Source organism: Larimichthys crocea, chromosome XVI (assembly GCF_000972845.2).
Source record: "Larimichthys crocea isolate SSNF chromosome XVI, L_crocea_2.0, whole genome shotgun sequence".
NCBI classification, from domain to species: Eukaryota; Metazoa; Chordata; class Actinopteri; family Sciaenidae; genus Larimichthys; species Larimichthys crocea.
This window is the reverse complement of record NC_040026.1, coordinates 4,190,064-4,209,228: the sequence shown is the minus strand read 5'-3', so window position 1 is coordinate 4,209,228 and position 19,165 is coordinate 4,190,064. Positions and strand designations below refer to the sequence as shown.

At 43.9% G+C, this 19,165-nt stretch overlaps 1 protein-coding gene across 3 annotated transcripts in view; it reads left to right on the top strand.

Moving 5' to 3' along the window:
- The first annotated feature begins 871 nt into the window (after positions 1–871).
- The window catches only part of si:ch73-22o12.1 (nectin-2), a 78,000-nt gene continuing 59,706 nt past the window's right edge, over positions 872–19,165 (top strand). Inside the window, exon 1 of one of the 3 annotated variants that reach the window (XM_010735030.3) lies at positions 872–1,689. In XM_010735030.3, the coding sequence (XP_010733332.1) occupies positions 1,602–1,689 (88 nt within the window). In that variant the 5' untranslated portion in view covers positions 872–1,601. The remainder of the gene's footprint in view (positions 1,690–19,165) is intronic. The other 2 variants (XM_019261257.2, XM_010735032.3) reach the window with 2 other exon arrangements.

Here is a 19,165-nt window from a genome sequence, read left to right as displayed (position 1 = left end):
GGGTGGCCCCTGCACACTTTTTCTGACTGTGTTGGTGCTCAAACATTCAGCTGTAGGGCCTAAAAATGGCTGCAAATTAAAACATGGCAGTGCAAATAAGGAGCATTGGCATTTAAAACGCCACAGATGCTTTGTTTGCATGGCAGATGCTTTCACAGTCCCTGGATTTACAGTGGGCAAGAAGTGGAAAGAAACCCTCCTGTCTCCAAAGGAAGAACATATTTCAAGTATTAATTTGTTTTCAAGTATTAATTTGTTTTTTTTCTGGTGTGCAGAACATTGTTTGACCTCATTATCAGCGCCTTTAGAATTTGCAACCCAGTCTAAAAAAAATAAGAGGGTGACACTGGAGAGGAACTTGGAAATTGAACAGAACAGGAAGAACCAAACAGCATGGTTTTAAACTGTGAGACTTATGAAGATGTAATTACATTGGCTGTAAAACACTTGGGTATAGGGATTAGACCTAAACCAGATAATGCCTTTGCTATGCAAGTATGCGCCCTGCTCCCGAGCAAAAAATAGGGCAAAATGAATTGGAAGTTATTCTGTGAAAGAAGAAGAAAAAAAAAATCTCATCAACAGAGAGTCTGCAAATAGATACACGAGAAGCTGTTTCCTCTTGATTTGATTTTGCAGACTGCCACTGGATTTGTATTTTGCCGTTCATTAATGAATGTTTATTGATTTTGGCATCTGCTGTGCTGGTGGAGTTTATTCAGCATGAGCTAATCTCCACCTCTGTGCGCAGAAACAAACAGCAGAGGGCGTAAGAATCATCTGTTTCCACGTACCTCGGCGCTTCATCAAAGCTGTGTGACTTGGATACACGCTGCGTCGTAACTTTATATTGTTTTTCTGAGGTTGATGTCACTTTTCTGTAGGCAATATTTACACAAGTTGAAGGGGGGTTGATTGCATGCGTTTGAAGCGGCGGGTGCGCACTAACCAAGACTGCTTTCAGGCTGATGCGTCTCAGCTGTTGGAAATTATGAAGTATACCAATATGGGAATATTCCTCGCGGTTTTGGATCATTTGTGTGTTCCAAAGTAGATACCTGCAGCACTTTGGAGATCATCCAGATGCAAGTTTTTCAAGGAAAAAAATGCTTTTGGCGATTTCAACAAGTTGCTCCCAGAGTCCACCCACCCACCTACACCCCCTCCTGCCGTCGCTGGTCCTAATTGGTTTTTGGGAAGCAGGGCTGTGACGCCTTAGTTTGATGACATCACCCAGTCAGTCACACACGGTCGGACAAGCGCGCTCAGAGGGAACTAGTTGTTTGGTGTAGAGAGAGAGAGAGAGAAAGAGAGGCAGGACTTCATTACAACCAAAGCATCAGCTGAGGGAAATATTCACCTGTGCGCTGCCAGGACGAATTCACGAGGATTTCTCATTGATTTTTAAAGCAGACTCTGTTTTGAAGGCGCACTGAGAGGGACACTAACAACAATCTGCCGGACCCCTGTTCTTGTCCTGCTCTCCACACAAGTTTTTATCTTTGAATAAGGTTTCACACAGACACTGATCCGCATCTGTTTCGATTTTCTTTCGGAGACACTGCGCGCCTGGTTTCATAAAGAGAGGACCGTAATCAACCATGGCGAGACATGACGCCCGAAATTGGCAAGACTGCTCCAAAATGATCGGACTGCTCTGCATGTTCGCGTCGATACTTCTCCAACACGGTAAGAAATTAACACTCATTCATACATATTTAAAAACTTAACAGCGTCTTGCGCTCTCTGCCTTTTTTTTCTTTTTCATTTCTTCTTCCTCTCAGTTATTTATGAGGAGATAAATTTAAACCTGACTACCACCTGTCAGGGCGGTGACAGGGGCAGGTGATTTCCTTACCCGCTCTACTGGCGAGGTTTTCAGCTTTTAAGCATTAAAAATTATCAGGGTTTTGATTACAGTAAGGTAAAATGAGATTAACTCTTTTACCCCTCATTCTTATCGTGTTTTCGGTCATATAATCATCGGTATCGCTCTTTGACCTGAGTTTCGGTCGGTGACTCAAACGCCATGTTTAGTTTTCTAAGGTGTGGCTCTGTGGAGCAAGGTGTTTTTCCCCCCTCAGGTGCATTCCGGCCTCTACAGTCCTGTCCTTTTCTCCCTGTAAACTGAGTCACTGTTTCAGTCTGTCCTTGTTACTCTTTCTCCCCCCCTTCTTTTTCTTCTTCTCTTCAACATCCTCCCTCTGCTTCTTTTTCCCCCCCTCCTCTGTTCGCACATCATCTTCTATTAGTTACAGTTCAGTTGAGAAAAATCAGACTGGAAACAGCTTTCAACGCACACAGAGTTACAGACTGAACAACTGAAACATCATTTTCACCGTTGAAAAATCGTTCAGCCTATTTGCTTTTTCTTTTGAAACAACAGTTTGAAGTTGTTTCAGTTTCCACCCAAGTCAACCACTCCCTGTAAGGTCCACATTATAAGTCAGCACTTTAAACAAGGTAACAGGCCACCACTGCCTCCCTGATAACCTGTTTATGCAGGTTAATTATTCAGGTGTTTTCCAGTCCATTTGAACTTAGGTACCCTGTAGGTATCTCTGTCACTGCGAGTAAGCCTAGAAAATGAGAGAAAACATTCCTGGCATGCAGTTAACCTATTAACATATGAATGTGTGTGGCATGAAACCAGTACAACATTTTCTCTGCTGCCTTGCTGGGCCAGCTATTTGTTTTGTGCTGTAATTGGGGCAAGAATGTAGGACTTAGCTGGCACGGCGTACAGTATACATTTTCAGTAGTGTACAGTTATGTAGCCGATTGTGGTGTTGCTTTAATCACAGCTCTTAAGCGCACTCACTCCTTTGACTTATTCATGCAGTGGACCTTTTTTTTTTTTTTTTTTTTGTCCAATTTCATTTTACAGAACATGAAGTGCTCTTAGGGGAGGTAGAAAAGTAGGGGGGGAAACAAAACAAATGGTTTTACATATTTATGAGGATGGAAAAAATAAACGCAAAGCTTAACCAGTATAAGCAAAAACACTGTTTTTTTTTTTTAGTTTTCTTTCATTTAAGTCGCTTTTTCTAACGTGAACCTCTGACCTCCTTTCGGATAATAGTTAAGCTATGCAATTTAAGCTGCAACTGCGGAGCTGAAACTTTTCACTTGTCTACTTTGCATTTTTTGGTTTCCCATTTCCTCTCAAGCTATGGCAGCAACCACTTACCTCCACCCTCCATCCTGTGTCTGAGAGAGAGAGAGACGTGATTTTATTCCCTGCAAAGTTTTCAGTTGAATACGACTGGGGTAGATGGTGTAATGTAAAAATTCAACACTAGGTTTTTTTTAAATTAAGGTAGGCTTCTAATTAGACATGTGTCTACTTAATAAAAGCTTGCAGGTGGGGGTCCAGTATAAGCTCTGAAATTACACTATAATACCAACCCCACCCCCCACCCCAAGTCAAGGTTGTGAGGGACCGTGGATGTGGGTCAGAAAAGCTTGGCCCATTACCATGGAGATGTTTTTATTGGAAGAGGCGTGAGCTTATGTGAGGGGGAATCTGGGGTGGGGGGTAGCATTGTCTTTATGGCTGAGTAAGCTGTGTGCGTGCAGGGGGGTGCCTGGTTGGCTGGCTGGCTGGCTGAAAAACTGGTGGGCATGTAGGGTCAGAATCGGGGGAGGAGGCTGCTTCCTTCTCTACTCACAAATAAACCAATGTTTGTCTTTTGTGTACCTGAAAGTGTGTAGCAAAACTAATTCAGATGCAGAGCTACTCTCGATGGCTCTCCTCGGGTTTCAGGAAACAGGTGGCTTTTCGACAGCCTGCTGCGGTGTGGAGACTTGTAGCTAAGTTTGGTGATTGGCTGGGAAATTAAACGGGCAGCAACTGATTAAAACAGACGACGCCTCACCTCCCTTCTCTCCCACCCGCCACTTGAAACCTTTTCTCGCTCCCGCCATTGCCCGCTCCCTCCCCCACCTCTGGCGTTGAGTACATACAGGGGCCTTGTTCTCGTCTCTTTTTATTTTCAGCTATCTTTCATTCTTTCCTGTCCAGTGCTTTTGTTTGAGTGACGGTAGTCACTGCTTTATTCGAATGGCCTCCCTCCCCCGTCTCCCAGACTCTCTTTGGACTGAAGGCCATGCTGTTTATGACAGGAACATCATGTAGAGAGACAGGAAAATAAACCACATCTGACCTCACCACGGTCTATCACAGTGACTGTAGGATTTCTTGTCAGCCAGGACTTTATCAGCCCCTCTGAAAGTTGGGTGTTTTTCGTCTTGTATAGTCAGTCAGCTAATGTTGTAATGACTTAATGACTGAAAATAATGTAAAGCACCCCACTCTCCCACACTCACACACATACTGTAGACAATCAGTAACTCTGACAAACTGATGTTTCTTTTGGCAGTCCTTCTTGTGCAATAGCTCAACCTATTAGCTCAAACTTTTTCTCTCCTCGTGGAGGGAGTCTGTGTGAAAAGTGCACTCCTGCCAAGCCTGGGACCATTCATCAGTACAACAGAGAAAGAGCATTACACTCCGTCTATTAAGAGAAATGTAGTTGATGGATCATGACTGGAGTTTATTTTTTTCTTCTCCTCCCTAATAATAAAAGAGGGAAAAAGTAAGTTCTTTAGTATCTCATTAGTTCTAGTGGAGCGAGGGGGCTTCGGTCTTGGTTTGGTTTTTGTGTTAATGACTGTCGCAGTTAGTCCCGATCATTATGTAAATGAGCTGTCCTCACCTCTTCGCGCTGGCCCTGTAAATGTCAGAATGATTTTGAAAAGGTCAGGTGTGCGTGTCTATATGTGTGTAAAAAAAAAAAAAGAAAAGTCTTGTACTGGTCATAGCATGGACCACCATATACCACACACACACACTTAACTAAGGGGTCTTCCTGTCTAAATGATACATCAATAACCTCCCCCTCCCCCTTATAATCACCATTAAGAGTTCGCTGATTCAGACATAAAAGTGTGCTTGAATTTACAGCTTAATGGAGATGTGAGAGTGATACCAAGTGAGTGTGTATGTGTGTGCGTGCTGTTTGGTTAATGTGGTCCCATTAATTTTGAATAACTAAACTGTAGAAAGACTGAATCAAATATTTGGCATTCTACCAAATGAGCTTAATGATTCAGACAGCCTTCTATTATGTTTTTGTTTCACCAGGTTCCCTATTGGGGGGGAAAAAAGTGATTTTGATTTTAGTGGCATATTTAATGGATGCCTAGAAATGAAGTACCTCTTATTCAACAATACCCTAGCAAGCGATGGAAAGCTTTTTAATAGATGTATTGAAAACATTTGAGCTGTAAGCACTTTTCATTTAAAAACCTTTTATATGGAAGCTATATTGATTAAAAGGATGTTGATCCTCAACATCTTACATGATTTTTAGATAGACAAATGTTGTGATAAATGAGCTATTAAAATGAGAAATTACTTTGCTATGTAGCCTTTTCATTTCCAGTGACCAGAAACACAAGGATCCATCAGGTTTATTGTTGACTTGGCAAATATTATTAGACAGGACAAATGGATCTGAAGAGGTGGAGGTCGATGAGCACGAGTCACTGCATCATGTTGCATTTTAGGCTGCGGTATTGGACCACAAACACACCCACGCCTACACACACACACACAGCTGGTGATGAATAAGGACAGTAACCTGAGGCTGCGCTGTAAATCAGATGGCATTCCAATAATAGGGAGGTGCCGTCACATCAGGAAGTAGTGTGTCATCCTCATCAGCAACCCTGTTATCTTCCACAGACATCAGATCTGAGGACATCCTTTTTTTATCACTCCCTGCTCATTTAACTGACTCCCTTTGAGGACGCTTTTTCTCCAGCTTGTAAGTAATGATAGTGGCTTTCCTGCAACATGAGAGCCGCAAACCAGGAACTCCTTGACGACTTCGTCTCCGTGTCGGAAGTCCCCACATCTGCCCTCCGCCTACATGTTCATGCTGGATGGTTGGCGGCCTGTGTTGAGGTCACACTGAGAGCCCCCCACAGGGATGTTTGTGTTTGGCTCCCAGGGTTGCCAGACTGCTGGAGTCAGTCCCATCTTGATCCAAAGGAAAATGAGCAGGAATCCTCGTCTTAGAAGGAATGCCAAATGTCATTAATTTGAATAGAGGCAGCTCCGGGGTTTCCAAAAACACTGTGCATGGGTCAACTGTGCATGGGTCAATGATGTTCTTGGCAGAGGTGTGGGGTTAAACTGCTATCTACATAAGATCTGCGTGCATTAACACGCACACTCATATAATTCACTGCAAGAGACCATTCCATAATGTACTCTAACCACCCACATGTTTCAAGATAATGGAGAGTTTTAAGACTGTACTATTTGCAGAAGTGGCAAGCCAGCAGCTTATCTTGTATAAAAATGCTACAAGGCATGTGGCTTACTTTATTTTTCAGTCACACACACATTTCCACACCATTAGTCAAGATACCGTCTGCCAAATCTGCATTTCCCAATGTCTAACAAACCCCAGATGGAATTTAGTGAGATGCAGGTCAAACCCATTTCAGCTCAGCCAATGTGGAGAATGAGCGGTAATTCCAATTGAAGATCCATTGAAAGGCAGCCAACCTCTTTAAAATAAAATCCCCTTAATTAACTAGACTTGGGAGATGGGTGTCTCTGTGACCCTGCTGTAGTAAAATCACCGAGGAGGAGCAGAGATGGAGGAACAGAGCGGTGAGTAAGGGGGGGTTGAAGATGTCGACATTTTCAAATTCCACACTGCAGCATCTTGGCAGAGGGGATGAAGGAGGATTTAAAAAAAAAAAAAACTGTGAGGGAGTGAACCAGGGAGGCCACGAATTATCAGCTCATTTGTGTTTTTAGTCGCTCCTTCCTCCCCTCTTTCTCTGCCTCTCTTAAAACAAAGACTTATTTAACAGTCCACCAGAGTGGACAGAAAATGACTGCTTGCACTAACCTTTCTCTTTTTTATTATTGTTACCTGACCTGCACCCTCTACTTGTCATCTTTCTTCTCTCTCTCTCTTCTGTCTTTGTCGCATTTTTTTATTTCTGAAATCCTCCCCATCATGCACTCAGCAGATCTCTGTGCAACTCAGCACTGAGGCCCTTGACTGTGTCCTCCTCAGCATGTCCCTACGTAAACGTGCACGCACACACACACACACATGCACACAGCAGCTCATTAGCAGTCACCTTAATGTGTCTAAATGTAGTTTGCGAGGTGGAAGGTGGTTTGCGTTATTGATCTGGTATTGAATGGTGGATGATGCAGTGCCCTTATGTGATATTGAAAACATTTAGGGCTCGCTCTGTCTGCATGACAGCACCATGAAACATCTCTCTCTCCCCGCCTCCTCTGTTAATCCCTCCCTGTGTCCTCTCTGCCCCCGGTTTGTGAAATGTTGAGCCGTTTTTTGCTGTTGCGACCTCTTCTGTGTCCCTTCTCACACACTTTTTCTTTTCTTTTTTTAAATCAACATGTTACCAGCAACATTTTGTCTATTTTTGTTGCCTATTTGCGCACATTTCCTGCACTATTAATACATACGCACACACAGAGAGACATAGAGTACTACATCTTCATCACATCTGACTTTGACAAGGTCATGTCAAATTCATACTTATCAGAGGAAGTGGACAGGCTGGCCTGCAGATGGAAATTGAATTTGGTGTGACAGGGTCTCGTTGGGGCTCTGGGAGCTCGATATAAAGTCATGCTCCCCCAAAAACCTTGGGCACACCAACTGCTTTCAATTTATTTAGTCCGCTTTCCTCCAGATCACAGTAGATTTATCTTAGGAACATTGTAAAATGACACACTGTAATATCACAGAAATGTAGTATTCTTACACAGATATTATCTTTTGAAATATGAGATAAGAAAATTGAACACGCCATCGCAGAGGTAATGCACAAACTGGTTTCTTTTTCACGGAAGTATGTGGAGAGTGTTTTTGAGTTTCACAACATAAGCAACCTTACGACTTTACGATCTTGCAACTGATATCGGCGCTATCTATAGTTTCACTTGTTGGTTTACTGCCATTGTATGCTGATAAACAAGTAGCACAGTCGTCATCGGTCCCCTGAGCCTTGAAATGGCAAGAGCATTTAAATCCCACCCCCCCGAAGCAAACAGCACATTAAGGTCAAATGTAGGCAGCAGGTTTGTTCTGTTATCAGGCCTCTGTTTTGTCAACAGGGTGTGCGAGGGTTTGTTTGGTGTGGCTCCTTAGGGAGAGCAGGTCCTCCTTGGTCTGAAGCAGTTTGGCTCATTCATCTCAGTTGATTGCCTTCTCTCAAATGGACTGCTTGCTCCCCTCTGCCACTCTCTCCCCATGTCACTTTTGTGCCTTTTACTTCCACTCCTCCATCTTGATTCACTCTTCCCTCGTCCTCTCTGTCTGTCTCTGTGTGCGTCCTCTCCTAATGCTCCAACTTCCTCCTCTCTGTAATTTGGTCCGCATAATTGATCCATCTGCTCGGTAAACTGCTGTCTCCTACTGTATCTCTTTTCCTCCTCTCGTCCTGTTTATTGTTCTCCTTCTTTCCGTTCTTAGTCATCAATCCCTCGTTTCTGCTTCTGTAATTGGAATGTCTGTTGCTTTCCTCTAGCCTCTTACTCTCTCGTCTCCCCTTAATCTCTTTCACTCTCTTCTTCTCTCCTGCGGCTTTCTTCCTCTCCCTGTCCCACTGTCCAATTCCCCAGTTGTCTCTTCTACCTATGTCAGCCTCAGAGTTTCACTTTAAGTCTATCCCGACTGCTAAGGCTACTTTTCCTCTCCTCTTCTCATTTTCTCCCCCTCTCTCTCTCACTCCTCTTTCCTCTCATACCTCCTTAACAGCCCCCACCCTCCCTACAGACATTTGTATTGCAGGCATCTGTACCTTCCTACCTCCCCTAACGAGGTCTTCTGTTTCCTTTTTCTTCTACACATCAATCATTCCCTCCCTCTCTCTCTCTCACACACACGCACTTCTCCTCCTCTCCCTCTTTCTCTTCTAATGGCCAAGAACACCTCCTCCTACTCCACCCTGGTGGGCATTTTTTGAAGGTTAAGTTGCTGTGACACTTTTACAGCGTGTCACCCCACCTCGCCCCTGTACCCCGATTATCTCACCCTCCACTCCCTTCGTCGTCCACACAAACACAAACAGTGCATACGTTGTTGACACATACACATAGTTCCCTTTATTTTTATATATATATAATATATATATAGATATATATATATATATATAAATATATATATAATATAATATATATATAATATATATATATATATAAATATATATAATATATATATATATATAGAAAAGGGGAATACAGAACAAACTCAAGTAAGAAAGTGAGCTAAGCATGAGAGTATAAGGCAAGAAAATGGAAACAGATGCAGGATTTTATTTCATTTCAACAGAGTTAACCTGTCGTGCATTGCTGGAATCAGGCTGACAATGTCCACTCCCCTGCTGCTAGATGCTGTCACACACTCCTCTCCCCCGCAGGCAGTTACTAGGCCAGTAATGGAGCTTGACTCATCGAACAAGAATCTCACACTGAAGTTGAAAGAGGGCTACATTTGAAGAGTTAATTCCCAGGCTACAATGTAGTACAATTTCAGACTAAAGCAGAAAACAAGCTTTGTGAAGCTTAACGTGAAAGCTGTACCCGACTCAGAAGTTTGCCAGTCGAATCGGATTTGGCTTTTCAATACGAAGATTGGACAATTTGTTCCTCCCTTCTTCTTTTCATATAGACTATCTGCCAATCAATATCTTCATGCCTTCACAAGTCTTGTGTCTCACCTGTAGGACTCATATTGTAATGCACTTCTTTGTCATCCGTGATGTGAAAACCTCAGATTCAGTCTCATGCTGCGCTCAGACTTGGTTTGTAAAGTTTACAGCCTGCCATGCTATTGCTCCTGAATTGTTCTGTGTATAGTTACAAGAGTGCATTGATTCGACTGACGAAATGATTCGAATCAAAGACTTTTAGGAGGCAGCTCTGCTTAAAAATAATCTCTATAAAAATATTAACGCTACACTTTGATTAGAGCCCAACTAATTACACATTGGTTATTATTATCATTAATGTATTATCCATCAACCTTTGATCAAAAATGAATTTATTTCTTAGAAGCTTTGATCTGGAAAATTAGAAGATCTTAGACTGTCTTTGACAGACACACAGCGCAAAATGCAAAACATCTGCAACACAGTGCAAGAACAAAATGTGTGCTTTCAGTAAATTTGCCTGGTGTTATCTGCTTTTCTTGTTGGAGTGAACATCTTTGGGTTGTTGATCAGGAAAAACAAGAAATTTGAAGACGTTGCCCCGGGCTCTTGGACTTTATTCACAATTTTCTGACGGGGAAAAACTGATTAATCGAGGGAACAATTGGCAGATCAGTCGCTAATTAAAATTATAGCCTCCAGCCATAAAATATAGCACCGTTACACATCTTATTTTGGGTTGAAGGTCTTGGTTAATCCTGTCGTAATACCCTTTCAGCTGTATATTTAACATACATTTGCACAAGCTGAATTCAGCGTTCAACAGCAGCAACGTTGAGATGTTGTTTTTCAGTCCAAGCTGTCAGCTGGCTGCTGCTCGACAGAATGATACACTTGGTGTGACTGAATACAGAGACGCTATTGTTCTCAGCCCAAGCTTTTGAGACCCTCCTCCCCTCAGACTCTAACCCCTAATCCAGGTGAGCCGAGGGAGACCATTGAAAAGGCCATGTATTGTCCTCCCCCTCCCCCTTTCCCCTTCGTCTCTCTGCACCACACCTGTATCAATGGACAGACCTGCCTTTGGAGTGGTAGCCCTAGAGGGAAAGTGGCTGTGTAACAAGAGATGATTGGGTAGTTTCTCTCAAATGGAGGCTGATGGAGGGGCTTTTTTTGTTGTGTGGATGGACCACTGTGGTGCCTTTTTTTCCTTGGTACACAAGGCTTTGATTTGCCCCTCAAAGGAAGAAAGTCAGATATTTGCCAGTTCCTATGTGATACTCATGTATCACACACTTGCGTGTTACTTGGCTGCTTGCTGTTTTGGCTTTCTATCTTGGCCTCTTTAGGAGGAGCCAGGAGGGAGGGGATGAGAGAGCAGAGGTAAAGCGACAGAGAGAGCAACAGAGACCGCATCTTCTTCTCTGTTGACTACTTGGCACCGAGGCCCTCTGGGTGTGCGCTCACTCCCTCAGGTTGCTGGGGGCCATCTCCTGAACCCTCCATCCTTTTTTAAAGGTTTTAAAAGAAACGCTTTAACCGCTTACTTCTGTCCTTTTCCTCTCTCTCTCTCCCCTCTTTCCTCTTCTTGCAACAAGCTTGCGGCTGATTCGTGCACCAGTGATTCATGAATTTATCTCTGGCGCGGCACAGTCATGCCGGGTGCATGCATGGATGTGTGTGTGTCGAGTGTGCGCCGGGGTCTGAGCGTCAGAAGAAGGCTGCATGCTGTGGGGGAGAAAGGTAGAGAGGGAGAAGGAGAGAGAGAATGTACTGTGATGCCAGCCGTGATTAGAGCAGTAGCACTCTGCGTTTAAACACACATTTTAAATAGACACAGCCTCGGGAAGATCGCGGGGTGGGGTGGGGGAGGTGAGATGAGGAAGAGGATGTGGTTCCTCTGGTTGTGTGAACTAACACAAGTGTTCTCAATTGTTCTGCTTTTAACTTGAAATTCCCCAGGCCTCTCCTACCAACGTTGCCTTGTTCACTTGTGTGTTTTTCTTCACGGCACTGTCTCACTCTCCATGTTGTTGCTTTACTTTATGACACATCTGACATGGAACATTAATGTCCTCCTTAGATGCCGCCCTCCTCTTTCCTGCTCCTCTGCATTCTTTTACACGCCTCCTCATTTTCCCCCTGTAACACTCTTCCTTTTCCTCTCTGAACTTGACTTTGTCTCAGGTTTGAGTGTCCTACTTTGATTTTCTCGCGCCTTGCCTGCTCTGCTTGCTCTCCCCCTCCACTTTCTGTTGTTTATTTACATAGAGAAGGATGGAGGTAGGGCTGTCAGGATGGATTGATGGATGCTAAGAGGCCACGGGTGTGGGGATCTAGGCGTTTGATGGACGCTCCTGTCAGTCAGTATACTACTTAAAGAATTGGCTGGTCCGTTATTGTAAAAAGGTCATTCTGTGGAAGACTTGTCGGCTAAATTAAGATCACCTCAGACAGCCTATTCTTCTCAGCGCTTATGTCCTTTTGGGACTCATAGATCTAACATTATTTCCACAATGTAGCCTTAAAGACGCTAATGAGCGCAAAGTAAACCATTCTTTAGACGTATATTGACATTTTACAACATATACACTTTGCTGAGCCGCACGTCTGCCCTTTTTAAAAAGCCTGTCGCTTGTAGATGACATAATTATGCAGTGTCAACGCGTGACAAGCTGAGCTTAGCTGCATTAGAAGAATTAATATGCACAGCGTAGGAGGGAGCCTGTCCATGATCTTGTAATGCTTATAGCCACTCGCTCCTCTCCGCTCATCTTGGGAAGCCATCACGTTCTGGAGCAAGTTATCTCTGAACCCATCAGGGCTAATGTTTGACTGCCTCCCCCCTCAATAATAGGTTTTAAGACTCGTATAATCTTCATTGCATTCATTTGTCAAGTTTAATGAATAGACTTGAGTGTTTGCTTGGTCCATTTAATGCTGACGCTAGGGTTAATCGGCTTAAAAGAATCAGATATAGGCCATGATATCAGAGTTAGGCCAGTCCGATTATATATTTAATGTATAATTCAATAAATAGACTGGATCTTGATGAAAATCCCAAAGATAAATCTGTTTTAATACACTTTGATTCGATTCCAGCATGTATTATCCATTGATTTAGATGTTCTTTTGGACACTTTCCAAGCCTGATTTTAAAAAAAAGAAAAGAAAAAAAAAGAATATATTTCTTAGAAAACTTTGAACTAAAAAAAATGAAGATCTTAAACTTTGCCTTTGATGGACACACATCACAAAATGTGAAACATTTTAAAAGTAGTGCAAGAACAAAATGTTTTAATTGTAATTAATTTGCCTGTTAGCTTTACAGTTTTACTGTACATGGGTTAAAGGTACCAGTAAAGACAGTCCAGCTGTCAAAGACTCACAGTGAGTCTTAAGCCCGAGATGTTGCAGAACATACAGGGTGAAATATTATGTATGTTATATATTATATGGTAATACTCAATGGAAGTGAAGTCAGCTGTTATTTGACTTTGCTTCTGATTTTTTTGACACATTTACTGGAAGCTCACCCAGAATATCCTTTTATGCAGAGCAGTGGCTTCACACATTTTATTCTCACAGTCTCTATTTATTGTTATTTTTGAAGAAGTAACGAGGCCAGTCACGCACCAAGCTGTAAAATGACTGTGCCACATCAGTATATACAGTATGTGTCAGAAATATCTAGAGCTGAAATGATTAATTGGTTTCAAGCAAAAACGCCAGCTTCAGCTTCTCAGTGGTGAAGATTTGCTGCTCTTCTGTGTCTTATGTGATGAGAAGTGAATTTGTTTGGATTTTTGGACTGAACACCACAAGCGGTTTGACATTTTGTCGGCTGTGCCGTGAATCATTTTATCTATAATTAAAATAACCGTTGCCACCCTAGAAATAAAACATTTTCATAATGAAGGTACAGAAATCACAGGCGTACTCTATTTACTGTCGCTAAAAAGTGGAGTTGAAAGGCTGTTTTGGAGGACTTCCTGACAAATTGAAGGCATGGGCCAGTCGAGCACAAAATCATTACATCAAACTCCAAATCCCACTTGTGCTGAGTCTGTAATGGCAGCAGTGACAGGACAGAAACAGAGCTGCAGAAATCATATGAATGGCATACAGTTGGATGAGCAAGGGGAAGAGGGGAATGCAGGCTAGGCTGTTAGAGGTAAATGTATGTTGGCAGTAGCTAAAGGGAGGAAAAGAGTGAGAGCACATTGGTGAGAGGAGAGAGAAGCCTGTTACTGAACCATCAGTGGCAGTAATGAGACACAGGTGCAGTCCGTGGAACCACATCCCCTATCAGAGAGGAGGATGGGAAGGCTGGAAAGCAGTCAAATATACTGCAGAGCTACAAGACTGAAGACTCAATGCAACATTTCACTTTGATAGAACATTATTACTTATTAGCATGCGCAACCCCGTAGGAGTTCTTGAACAATCACCCGAAAACAGTAGGCACCCTGGGGATGTGTCATTACTCTGGGTGCCCGGGCCTTTTCTAACTCTAATTCATTTGCGTCTATTTTAAGCACCTCGTTAAAAAATCATAAGTGCAGTAAAAACAAGCACGACATGCCACCATATCATAGCAATAATTCTGGGTCTTTGTTTGTAGTTGATCATCAGTTCTGATCATTTCATCTAGACTTGGGTTTTCAAACATATGCTAATGAACGAGGAGCGTGGAAAAAGCCAGAGCTTTGCAGCCGATTTCCGCATTTGATCGTTATCGTAACTTATATTTGGATTTGCTTGTTAAAATGGTTAGAAATGGTTTAGAAAAAGCTGTTTCCTAAAATTGGTTAGCAGAGGCAATGAGGAAAAGATTAAGGAGGACCGAGAGGAGAATGTGAGGCGACAGATTGAGATTGGAGAACAGAGGAGGAAAGAAGGGCACAAGCTGCACAGGAAAAGGTGTTGAGGCAGTGTCGGGGGTATTGAATCAGAGGGGTGTGTGTGCAAGGATGTGAGCAGCAGATATACACTCGCTGCCGTAGGCAAGGTGGGGTGACTGAATACTGTTGCTGCTATGCTTGTTTTTCTACACCAACCTCGAGATCAGTCAAAGGCATGAACCCGAGCTGAAGGTTTGGGAATGGAGGAATCCCCACAGTAAATTCGTTTGTGTGTGTGTGTGTGTGTGTGTGCCGGCATGCACGAAGCGGCCAGAGCAGACGTGTGATCTAGAGCAGGTGCGGTCAGCGAGTGCACGTGGGCGCGTAGTTTGTTTGAATGTTAGACATCAGAGAGAGGGAAAAGAATGGTCTTTGTATTCAGCCAACACCGAGTGAGTAAATATTTTGGAAGGGCATGCTGCGTCGGTAGATTGTTCTTTTAGGCAGCGGGGGTGACAAACGGAGGAGGGAGAGAGATAAGAGGGAAGGAGACGGCAAAGCTAAAGGAAACTGTGAAGCAGCAGCTATGTTTATTCCACCACGCAGAGACGTGAACACAAACTGGGCTTTGTCCCGCGCCCGGGCCAACTTAATGTTAGAGCTAGCTGTGAGACCCCAGCGAGACGCGAGCATGAACTGCTTTGCTCGTTCCCCTTCATTTGCTGCCAAATGACATCGCTTACTCTGCTACGGGGTTGCCCTCGCTGCCAGTTGCTGCTATCATGAATGAACAATGTGCACTTCTCAGGGTCCCTGCCTCTCTTCGGGGGGGGGTGCTTCTCCATAGGCTTGAAGGTGTGCACCGCAGGACGTGAAGCTGGGCGTTAAGACGATATTCATGCTGAGGCAGCCTTGTTAGAGCGATGTTTGATGTGTCTCAGCTTCTACTGTGGGAACATGGTGTGAGAAAGAATAAATACATGAAGCACATGTACATGCCAAACACGCACTCCGCTGAGTGACCTCCAGGCTGCCCCTGTAGTGTTGTATGTATTTCTTTTTTTTTTGGTATTGTGTTCACGGCTTCAGTGGGGGGATGAGGGATAAGAGGGGTCATTCATTCATCTCACACACACCCTTAACGCACACACACACACACACACACACACACACACACACACACCTCCCTCCCAGGCCTTTCATCTTTACTCTCACAGGCTTCTCTTGTTCTGTCAGTCTCGCTGAAGAGGAAGAAGGCGAGAGGGATGGAGGAAGGATGTCAGGGAAAGGGGTGAGAAAGGGGGTGGTGGGGTGGGCAAAGGGTGGAGGAAAGACAACAAGTGATTTTGAGTTTTTCTTGTTCCCTGCAACATCATCTACCAACCTGCCCCCCCATCCTACTCCATCATCTCCATTTTGAGGAGAGAGTGTAACAGGTTGTAGAAGCTCTCTGCTTCTGTGCACTTTTTAATCCCTTTCCGCCCTCCATCCTTTTAATTGTATCCTTCTCATCTCATCCTCTCGTCGCCTTACCCCACCCTTCTGTTCCACTCTTCCTCTGTCCATCCCTCGCTTTCCCTGGGGCTTGCCTCAGTGGGTTGGTTCCAGTCTGTCTGTTTGCTGATGACTCCACTTGGAGCAGATGTGATGCTCAGCAGCTGTTGCTCTGTAGCATCAACCCCCCACCCCCCATCCTCCCGCATCCCCTCCATATCTCACTCTCACTGCCTCCCCTTCAATGTCTCTAATGTTCTTATCTACTTGTCTTTTTTTCTCCCTCCTCTCTGACGCCATTACTCAACTGTAAATTGCCGATTTTCATTTAACGTTTTAAGTCTCCCATCCATTTTGTCTTCTCCAGCCAGCCTCACCAATTTGTTTCACTCTTCCAGCCTCCCTGATGCAGCGGTTAATGTTCAAAGCGCAAGGATTAGGATTTTTGTATAACAACAAGTCTGGGATCTGTGAGTTTGTCTGCCACATGAATGCCAACTGTCACACTGTAATCATCCGAAACAAATGGTGGCCATTGATGGCGGCATTGCAGAGGGCAGAGGCAGGGTATTGTTCCACCATAAATCTGGCAACATGAGAGAGAGAGATGTGAAAGACCGCATGTGTGTGTGCGTGTCAATGCTTGTGTTGTTGTTGTTGTTGTTTACCCAACCGATGACACAATGTTGTTCAAAGCCAGGCCCAGAGCTAGAATTAGAATATCTAAGTTTAGCTTGATGTTAAGATTTATAGAGACGAAATGGGACTGAGACACTTGAAGAACGATGGAGTGGGTTTTATTTAGGCTAACTCCCATCAGTCGCCTGGGCATCTTTGGCCAGACTTATTAGAATCTTTATTGGCTCCCTCTGTGTTCATTTGTTCTCTCTCCGTCTCTGTCTTTTGTGTGGATCGGCTGGCTTGTGAACTGAGCATCCTCTGACAGGTGCCCTCTTGTCTGAGATGAAGAAGAAGCAGAAAAGAGGGAGAGGAGTTGGAAGGCGGGATTGAGAGAGGTTGTCACTTTGATGACTTGAGCCTGGAGAAATACGTTATTTGGACAGGCGTGTGGTTTGTGTGTGTGTGTGTGTGGCAGGGCGCATGTGTGTATGCATAAGCACGCATGTGCATGTCACATCTGTAATTGGCTCCCGCTGCGGTGCTCAAAGCTCGGCCTCTGATCTTGTGGAAATCTGGGATCAGCGTGGCAGATCTGCCTGCTAATCAGCACTCAGAGCCCATGCACAGGAATATCAACCTGTGCACCGCTCTACAGGCTGGAATATCACCGCACTCGGGATTTAATCGTTCCAGAAATCCCCTAATGGGAAACGTTACATGCAGTCTAATTTGAGGATGTTGAGATAAAACTTTGTTGTGTGTTTGTGTGTGTGTGTGTGTGTGTGTGAGAGAGGTTGTGACACTGATGGTATTTATGTGCATGCTGATAAGAGACATCGAGCACTTTGCCCCCCGTGCTCTCAGATGATAAGATTACTACAAGGCCAGATCACTGGTGACTGTATTTGCACTTTGCACTCTCTTCGGCCTTTCCTCTCTGTGACTGTGAGTATTCATGGTGGCATACGGCACAGCGTCACTGGGAAATTCATAAGGGGGAATCATCACTCATTCCTGGTTCCCCTTTGAGGACTGCGCTAATTAGCCAGCGTCTGTGATTAGTTGGCTTGTGTTTGATCTGCTTCACTTCTCTGCCTTTCTATCGAAAAGGCTGCCTGCCTGCGCCGCGATTTGGCTGTGAGGTGCACCGAGCACACACACAGGCAGACTCTCAAAGAGACGCACAAAGATTTTTTTCCTTGCCTTTTGGAAACACTGCAGGTGGCCTCAGAGACACAGTATCATACACCAGCAGACACGCACACACACACACACACACACGCACAGTGCTCCAAACCAAAGAATGCGGCTGTTAATATTTCACCATATACCAAGCGCTATGTTTACTTTCACTTAGAAAAGTTGCAGCCTGTCAATGAAATTCCCCTGAAAAACCCAATGTTACACTGCACTTAGTATGGTAACACAGGCGTGGGTGGCTAGCTGAGAAATGGATTTACTTAACTTAACCCCGAGTGATTACAGCTAAAGATGGACGAATTATGAATGTAATTAAATTTGTACAAATCCCCCTCCTTGCTCCCCCTTTTGCATTAGGTCTCAGTGGCAAAGCACAGTAGGGGATACCCATGCTGCGTTTAATATGACACAAATAGGAGCAACTCTTTGGTGCATGACAGAGCACTGTCTAATTACACAGAGGCTGTGATATTGAAGGGCCGTCTGTCCTTGAAGCTGGTCACTGGAGCATGGCAGGGCCGTCTCTGTCTGTTCGTACCACATCTATCTATCCCCTCGCTTTTCAATCCTTCATCTGTCACTCTGCCTTAAAGGGAGGAGATGGTAAACAAAGGTGACTCCAACCCAATGTAATGACGAGCTGACAGAGGACGGCTCCAGCACCTTGTGTGTTTTTCTTTGTGTGTGTGTTTCTCCGTATGATCTCTTGGAAGTGACTTCAATCTTCTGAGAGCCGGATCAATTGTACCATCATTGTGATTGCTGAGCCATTACAGGCTAAAACCAGGGCTCTTTCTGTTCTTGAGGGGAAAGTCGATGCATTGCAGGTGAAGGTGTCGACGACGCCAAGCTGTTTATCATTATTACTAACGTTGAGAGAAGTTACAGATGGCCTTTTTCTTCTTGCTCTTAACACGCAAGCTGTATCTTTAAATGGAAAGATTGGTTTTTGATTGGGTTTTGGTTTTAATTAGCCCCATTAATTAACCTCATTGTTTAACATATTCTATTTATTTTTTTGACTGACATTCGACTCACTGACCTCCTTTTTAAATTTTCTGTTCTGTATACTGCAGAAGCTGTGGTCTGTTTATTTGTTTTTTGGTAAGTACTGCAGTACCTTGACTTCAGGACACAGAACAGATGTTATAATTTATATGGCTGGATTCACCATTATTTTCATTATTGATCAAACAGTTGATTTATTTATTTTCATAGTGAAAATAGACTGTCAAAGCCGACTTCTCAGTAGACAGCTTTGATCTAAGACAGTCCAAAACACAAAGATGTAC